We start from the raw sequence: 8,767 nt of genomic DNA on the forward strand, positions 1-8,767 counted from the left end.
ACGAACTTCGTTAATGGGAATCTTAGATTCCCATATAGGAAGAACGAAGCGTAAACCCCTATCTTGCCCTTAGGGGCATCGTACACCGTCTGGTTGGCCTCCGGAAACTCCGGCTCATAAGGCTCCAACATGAATTTCTTGACGATGTAATGGTATACATCGACAGAAAGAGTACACTGACACTCGCCAGCAGTACTCTTATCGTCCTTATCGGACGTGGACGTCGGATTCTCGGGGTAAACGTCGGACTCCTCGACGTTAACCTCTGGGTCATGAGAAGAAGACATTTTTTAATGTTGAGGAAAGAAAGCGGTTTCAGGAGAATGCTCGCCGGAAAAGATGAGTATTCGCCGAAAATCGCTTAAAAGGAAAAGGAGAGTGAAGTGAAGATAATGGACGAAATACACCCTCTCCCCCTTATATACTCATCGCAATGAATACGATGAATCTAATGCGGATGAGAGAGAAAGCGCAGGCGCAATGACACGGCGACACGTGTGGATAAAGCAAGCTGGCAACAGGTGTCGGAATGGCGCGTGTCATGAAACTCGCGCCCACGCGCCTGAAAAAGCGTCCTGATTGACCACATGCTGTCACGTCGTCATAACTTCCTGCACATCCTGAAACCGTCAGAAGACGCCAACGTCCCTTCAACCGTTTGGACTGTCCTTATCCTTTCACAAACTCTCCGAATTTCAAAAAGATTCAAAAATATTCAAAAATAAGAGGGAATATACCCCCTTACCTTGGAAAGCAAGAAACCATAAGACAAGTGCGGGTACAGTGTCAAGGCGAAACCCTTCACATACTTAGCACTTGCAGGGAATTGAAACCAAGAAGATCGATCTTATGGGCCATGCTTGCGGAAAGAGAAATAACACCCCCGCATGGCGGGAACATTGAGAACTAGATTGTTTGAAGCTTCAAGGTGGAATTGGTTGTTTAACATAACTGATCACTATGTCTAAAACTACCAAAACCTCGTGGAGAATCTACACAAGTGAAACTCAACGCTCCCGACTTGCGAAGAGGTTACACATCTACCCGCATCGTACACAAAGATCAGGCAGAAAAGTCGGGAATTTTCTGCAAGTGACATTAGGAAAACCGCGGGAAGAATCCCCACGGAGAACCTTAAAAAATGAAAACCCCTCTTTAAAGCCCCTTGCTTAAAGTCCAAAAGTTCCCCTCACTTATTAACAATTCATGAGAAGAACAATGGACTGGGGGGACTTGAAGAGGTAGGTCCCCGCAAAGCCCAGTTGGACCCGCAAGACTCACCTTGAAGAGGTACGTCTGCGCAAAGACCAACTGGATCCGCAGGACCCACCATGCTCAGAGAGATGAAGACCTTACACGCAGTAAGCCATCTGTCCCCGCAGGAAAGCCTCCCTTGGTACAGTACCCTGCCTGTTCCCGCAGCTGTGGGTACAAGCCAAGAAGGAAGGCTACCCACACTAACAGTAAGGCTACACGCATAAGGTACTAACTCTTATACTTCAGCAATGTCACCTGAAGAATGAATGAGCAAGGTGGGAATATTCCCGCCCAAAAGAGCCAGTCCGTACGCTTCTAGAAGATCTTTTGTACTATACCTACCAAGGTATGGACAAATGGACAAGATCTGACAAAAGCAACCCATGAACCAATCACAGGGTGACAACTCACTGACAATAGTACGAGGAGGAGCACGCTCCAGTACAAAATGTCACTATCAGCCGCTGCCTACCCACCAACTCCCATCGTGGCACGAACGTAGCCCATAGTTGATGGAAAAGGAATATTATATACAGCTGGCCGTACCTGCTTGGAAACCTACCTTCGGCTATAAATACTCCAACACCTTGGAACGGTATGATCATCTTCTCCCTAACTATTTCTCTCTATATACACTTATATTCAGAGCAACCTAGTCTGATTCTCACGCCGGAGGGTGGTCACAAGGAGGAACCCCCCCTTCTCAGTGACGAGCTTACGGTGTCTGTTTTGCAGGTTGAGAAGAATAACCATCTTTGCCGGACCTAACCCTCGTGGGAAACATCTACTTAACCCTGAGATTATCCTTAATCTGTCGGGGTCACTTAGTGTTTCTTCAAACCCGCAATGCAACTCAAGGTGCAAAATGAATGTCTACCACCAGAGATATGTTATAACTATATCTCTACAAATGTAAAAATACTCTTTTATCACTTCTGGAAAATCTCCCTGCAATGGATTCCAACAAACTTTCAAAATGATGAATTGATTAACTCATTGGATACAAACTTCTTATGCAAAAAAGAAAGTATTATACCTATAATGGGAGCATTCATGGTGTATTTGGTTTAATTTGAAATGAGCTTTAATACAAATATCCCTTTTTAAAACCATAACAAATAAAAGAAGGTTTTCTAACAACCGAGTTTCTGGTTCGGCTTCGGTATTTCATTTATCGAAAACTGCAAAACCGAACCAAACCTTTTAAAACCGAAAAAACCAGTTTTAATATGTTGGTATTAAATTATTAAATTAGGAAAGAATTATTAAAAAAAAAATTAAAATTATTAATAAGAAAGAGAAATATATTTAATATGAGAGAGATGATGAAAAATTTTGTAAGGATCACCATGATGATGACATGTGACACTTAAAAATCTTTGTTTATTATATAGTATATATATAGATGGTATCGTTTATACTGGAAAAAAATATACATGCAAATTCAAAATATTAAAAAAGAACATTCTAATACATTAAGTTTTTTTAATCTCATAAGACATTAATTTTTTTAAAACTCACAACTTAAAAGTATTAAAAAGTTATATAATATGAATAGTGAAACCCCAAATTTAACTTTCCCATATAACATTTTCTCTCTCCTTACTCATAATCACTCATAACCGTAACATATAACTTGAAAATCTTCCTCGCATAATTTAAAGGAAAGAGTTGAGAATGCTCTAAGTAGGTTAAAGTAAGTGAAATCCCAAACTCCCCTAACTATAGTAAGTAGAGGCGACAATGTGAGTGGATTGTATTTGGGTGATGAGTTAGAATAAGTATGGGTCATGATGAGTACGAGTCATGATGAATTTTTAAAATAGAGGGTTAGAATGTATATGAGTCAAGATGGATAAAGTTAATCCATCTTGACCCAATTAAAGGTTAAAATACAAAGGGTTTCAAAAACCCTTAAAAGAAAATTCAAAAAAATTAATAAAAAAATAATAACTCAAAATATAAATAAAAAACGCAAAATGTAAAATAAATAAAATGTTTCCTCCGTCATCCTCGTTCATTTAAAAAACCTGGTTTTATATATGTTCAGTTTGATTTTTTTGGTTTTTTATCCGGTTCCGTTTTTTTTTCATTTCAATTGGTTTCGGTATCAATTCGGTTTCAATGATTTCGATTCGAATTCTCGGTTTCTATTCGGTTTCGTGGGTTTTATTTAAAATAACTTAGATGGATATTGTTTTAGTCCATTTTAACCCATAAACAAGCCCATTCTAACCCATAACCAAAAGGTACAAGCATTTCCTAAATCTATCTTGACCTCATTTCCTAAATCTATTTTGCCACCCCTAACAGTAGGGATGAACATTTTTAATACTGATATTGCTATTAAATTCGGTACTAATTTGATACAGGCAGTACTAAGTTTTTAGTTTTTGGTACCGATATTTACTGATACCGTACCAAACATTTTCAATCATCATCATCATCGTACTCAGTATATCCCACCAATAGCAAAGCTATGGTAGGGTCTGAGGAGGGTAAGATGTAGACAGTCTTACCTCTACCCTTTATGAATAGAGAGGCTGCTTCCGGTGAGACCCCCGGCTCGATAGTAGTTTTGCATCAAGCCTTGGACATAAGGCACATAACACTCAACCATCGAGACACCGCCGATTGGTGCATGTACCATTGTCTTTCGGCTATCAACGCCACCACATGATGCCTGATTAACCTTCCGCCACTTTTAACGTTATTTTCACGAGATTAGTAAAATAACGTCAAAATTAGTGCAATTTCACTTTTGTCCACCTGAAAGTTCACACGAATATACATTATATACGCGCGCCGCAATCAATACATTATATACGCGCGCCGCAATCAGGGCGAAAACATTTTCAATACATCTACCAAATATATCTGAATTTTGAAATGGGGATTTTCTGGATCAATAGTTCAATACCCCGAGCTCATAACTTTTGAGGTGAAAGTGAAACGGTGAGAGTGACGTTTTGAATTTTGAAAGCATCCGCCACCATCACTAGTCCCTCCGTCTACAACTGCGTATGTTCCTTCTCATTCTCCCAAATTTAGGGCTTTTTTGTTTATAAGTTGAGATCGATTTTCATTTTATTTACGTTTGATACATTCATTCATTCATTCTCTCACACTATAACTATAAACTGCTAATTATAAATTGTGAATCACGCTCACACACTCAACTCATCCAAACTAAAAGCTTTCATTCAAAATGACCTTAATTTGTGAATGAGGAAGAAGATATTATTATTAGCATACCTGAAAACCTCCACTTGAATGCTCAGATCACAAATGTTATTCGTTTGTTTTCGGCCTTTGGAGTTTTTGTTCTTAGATAACGACTCTTACTTTGACAACAAATTAAATAATTTATTAATTATTGCAATTCTGAAGAATCATTTGTATTGCTGTTCTGCTACTGTAACATATTTTCGGTCACTTGTCTTTGGTAACCTGATAAAAATTTGTTAGGCATAGGCATGTTGCGAGTACTCCATCTAGGCGAAGAGTACTCGGACGTGGTAAATTATAAAGAAAATAATTTTTGGGATATGTCAAGTATCATAAATCTACTAATATTTATAACAAAATACGTGAATATCAATATAAATAAAAAAGATACATCTTTAAACACTAAAGTATCTAAAATTTGAAAATCCTTAATAAAAAAAATGATAGTGATTCTTTAATATTATGAATTATGTTTAATTTTTTAAAGTCAACATCGGCTCAAGTTGACTGACTAGAAAAATATTCAAACTACCTCGAAAATATTTTTTCACTTATGCAACCACTTGTATCTTGAGCGTTTAGTATGCCATATGTCCTAACTGTTGCATACAATCAAATTGCAGCTTTCGGATCCAATAGAAAAAACACGATGCTGGTGGTTGTTAAACAAACATAAGAGAGAATGGATGAAAGGGGTGATAGACTAAGCAGCTTGCCATACGAGCTCATCCATAAAATCCTCTCTTTTCTTGACATCACGCGTGCTATTGAAATCAGTGTTTTGTCATCTAGATGGAGGTATATCTGGACTTCAATGCCCTATCTCAATTTCTCAAGCGAGGAATTCCATACGTTACCCGAGTTCTCCAACTTTGTTTCATTTGTTCTATCTAACCGAAATAAGCAGACAGACGTGTCTTCTGTCACACTCACTGTTCATGGAAAGGTTAGCCATGAATTTATCGAAAGAATTTTAGACTATGCGTTCTCGCACAACGTCCAACAACTGAACATTACTCGCTTGCGTGGAAAAGGGTTAAGCATTATTGAATTCCCTCTTTGTTCCTTTAGTTCTCCGTATCTCAAAGATACAATCCTGCCTACTTGGCAGTTTCCAGCTTTAACAACGTTAAATCTCCAACGCGTCAAACTGTTCGATCACAATACTGGTTTTTTCTCCAATTGTGCAAACTTGAAGAACCTTACCTTGAATAGTTGCATCATTTACTGTGAACCGGATGGTTTCAATATATGTCACGATGGACTATCCAATCTAACACTTGAAAATGGTTATGATAGTGTCAATGTGGTTACGCCTCAACTTATGAATCTCACTGTAATAAATTGGTCAGGGGTACATTTGGTTTCCGCACCTGAGCTTGCCTACTTGCATTACAAAGGAGGCGATGATGATATTCCTATGAAGGTTTCTGCAGACCTTCATTTAGAGAAGGTGGATGTATGCATTCAATGTTCCTTTGAAGATGATGAATATACTCGTAAAACTGTTTGTCTGCTTCAACAACTTCGTTGTGTCAAGTTCCTTACACTTAACTTTGAACTTGTCGAGGTATGTTGGTATCGGTCCTTTATTTTTATCATGCAAATATAAAAAAATATTTTCCATATAAAACTGCAATATTCATGTTATTGTGGAGAAACTTTAAAAAGTGGCATATTGTTAGTGCTTACAGCTTTACAGGAGTCTAACGCTTTCATTTGACTACTGTTAAGAAACATGTATTTAGACTTATATCTTTACTTATGATTGTGAAATTGCGTTAAATTGTAAATAGTTACTTTTGCAGCTTCTTTCTTCATCTGTGGAAGTAATCTCACATCAACCATCTCCATTTGCTAACTTGAAGAGTTTAAAGATTTATCCAGCCTATGTTATCCTGGAGGACCAAACACAACCAGAAGTAACAGTGTCTCCGGAAGTCAAAAACTTTTTGCTAGGTAGTTCGTCAGGTGCCACTTTCACAATGGTTTCACATGAGGTATGCCCACCTTGAAGTGTATTTTCAAGTAGAGCCAATACACTAAATTTGCAGATGTCTTTATATGCTTATTTTATGACCCATGGAAACCATGCAGGAGATTAGAGCTGTGAAGAATGTTGTAATAGCACGGAATCTTATGAGAGAATTGCAGGGGCTACTAAATCAGTGGAAAGAAAATAGTGAACCAAATACTACCGATATGAAGGCATCAGTTGAGAACCACATGGCCACAGTGCAGGAGCAAGTGGAAGCTGAGAACCAACCAGACGCGAAATTGAAATGGCAATTTGGGGAAACGATGACACACATTGAGAACTATTGGAAAGATCTTAGTGAGCAGTTGGATAAAGGGTATAAAGATACTATTAGCACAATTTCAATATTGCGGACAATTGAAGGAGTGTTGGCAAAGCTGCCTACACCACATCGTGATAAGTTGCAAGCACGGTTTTCTGGTTTGTGTGCAGAGGCTGAGATAATCATGGATAATATGATGGATCGCATGAAGATTCAATGTGATAAGAAACCACATTGGTCTACTTGACAAACTGTAAGTTGCTTTTGTTTTTCATTATTTCATATACTCTGCATCTGAATTTTAGTTCTTTATATCAGTTTGCAAACCTAGGTATTTGATAAATAAATAAAAGTATAATATCACAAAAAGACTTGCGTGGTCGGATGCTGGTTTCCAGACGTGGGAAGTTCAAATCCCACCTTCTGCACTTCATTTATTGTTTATTAAGTTGGCAAAGTAAAAGCATAGCCCTTGAACTTTAAGCTTTTGATAATATGACCAAACATGCCCTGAAGTTTTTTTTAATAGAACTTGTACTTTTAGCCGTTTCTAGGCCTGTAAACGAACCGAACATTCGGTGAACTGATCCCGAACCGTTCGGCGGGAAGTTCGTTTATATAATAAACGAACGAACATGAACAAAAAATTTGTGATCGTTTAATTAAATGAACGAACATGAACACATGTTTAGTTTGTTCATTTATGTTCATGAACGTGCATTTATGTTCGTTTATTCATGTTCTTTTATGTCTGCTTATTTATGTTTGTTTTTGTATTAATAGAAAATAATTAAATATTATCTGGATAAGTCATCTACTTAAATGTTTTATATTTGTTAATTTGTGTCAATTTAACTGTTTTCATTTATGTTCGTTTATGTTTGTTTGTGTTCATTTACAACTGTTCATATATGTTCATTTATGTTCGTTTAGATTTTAAACAAACGAATATAAACAAACACAAATGTTCATCTTTTAAATAAACAAACATGAACATAAATATTTGTTCAAATAAGTGTTTGTGTTCGTTTAAAGTTAAATGAACGAACACGAGCATGCCCTTTTTTGTGTCCGTTCAATTCGTTTACAGGCTTTCATCATTCACATTGATGAATACATCAATCTCAATCTCTAGGCTCTGCCAGGTTTTTTTGTGTTCACTTATTTTCGTGAACCCTTCTTGAACACATTCATTTTCTTAATGTACGAACATGAATATAAAATCTCGTTCGATAAGTGTTTGTGATCACATTATTTCCTTGACAAATCAGCATGAACACGACCTTGTTCGTGTTCGTTCCATTCGTTTACAGCCCTAGCCGTTTCATAAAATTCAAGTTTTCTAAAACGAACATTATTGTTAAAATTACTTAACCATAAACTAAAAATTCAATAATACATTTATATTTCTGTTATAACTTATTATAGATTATAATTACTATATTAATTATTAAATATTGTTGCTTATTCAGTTACGCAAAATAAAATTATTTAATTATGTATTGGTTAGTTAATTAAAAATCTCACGGGTACAATTCACTAAATTCTTAAGCGTAGTACATATGTTTTTTACAATACGTACTTACATCTGCAAGTTAATGCGTTAATGAAGTTCTAATAGAAGGTTTCATGTAGGCTTGACTCTTTCTCTGACCGGCGATGAACCAGTTGTCTGGAAATAATTCTTTATTACACCTAGGTGGCTGTTAAACAGGACATGCTCGTGAGTTGGCGGGTCGCACCCGACACGGACCCGATTATCGTGTCATATCATGAACCCAAACACAACACGTGTATTCATGGGTTAACACGAACACGACCCATATAATCCGAAAAAAGATTTTGTTTTAATATATTTTTGGCATATTAATACTTTGAAATTGTAAATTAATTTTTTTTCTTGAAACAATATGTTTTAAATATGCCAATACATTTTTAAACTTCTAAATTTTGGCATAAAGAAAACACAATTAGATTATGTT

General features: G+C 36.6%; 1 protein-coding gene across 1 annotated transcript; it reads left to right on the forward strand.

Moving 5' to 3' along the window:
- Positions 1–5,033: 5,033 nt before the first annotated feature.
- LOC143556781 (F-box/FBD/LRR-repeat protein At5g22700-like) lies at positions 5,034–7,452 on the forward strand. Its single transcript, XM_077046026.1, has 3 exons — positions 5,034–6,055; positions 6,294–6,485; positions 6,583–7,452. Exons 1-3 carry the CDS (start codon positions 5,168–5,170, stop codon positions 7,030–7,032), a joined length of 1,530 nt encoding a protein of 509 aa, XP_076902141.1. The 5' UTR covers positions 5,034–5,167; the 3' UTR covers positions 7,033–7,452.
- The last annotated feature ends 1,315 nt before the right edge of the window (positions 7,453–8,767 follow it).

The sequence above is a fragment of the Bidens hawaiensis genome, unplaced genomic scaffold, assembly GCF_021521415.1.
Source record: "Bidens hawaiensis isolate Kalapana, Puna unplaced genomic scaffold, B.hawaiensis_p1.1 tig00018742_1, whole genome shotgun sequence".
In the NCBI taxonomy this organism is placed as follows: Eukaryota; Viridiplantae; Streptophyta; class Magnoliopsida; order Asterales; family Asteraceae; genus Bidens; species Bidens hawaiensis.

Coding starts and splice junctions, on each gene's coding strand:
- LOC143556781 (XM_077046026.1), top strand. CDS start 5,168: ATGGATGAAAGGGGTGATAGACTAAGCAGCTTGCCATACGAGCTCATC. Junction 6,056..6,293: donor TTAACTTTGAACTTGTCGAG/GTATGTTGGTAT, acceptor TTACTTTTGCAG/CTTCTTTCTTCATCTGTGGA. Junction 6,486..6,582: donor TCACAATGGTTTCACATGAG/GTATGCCCACCT, acceptor GAAACCATGCAG/GAGATTAGAGCTGTGAAGAA.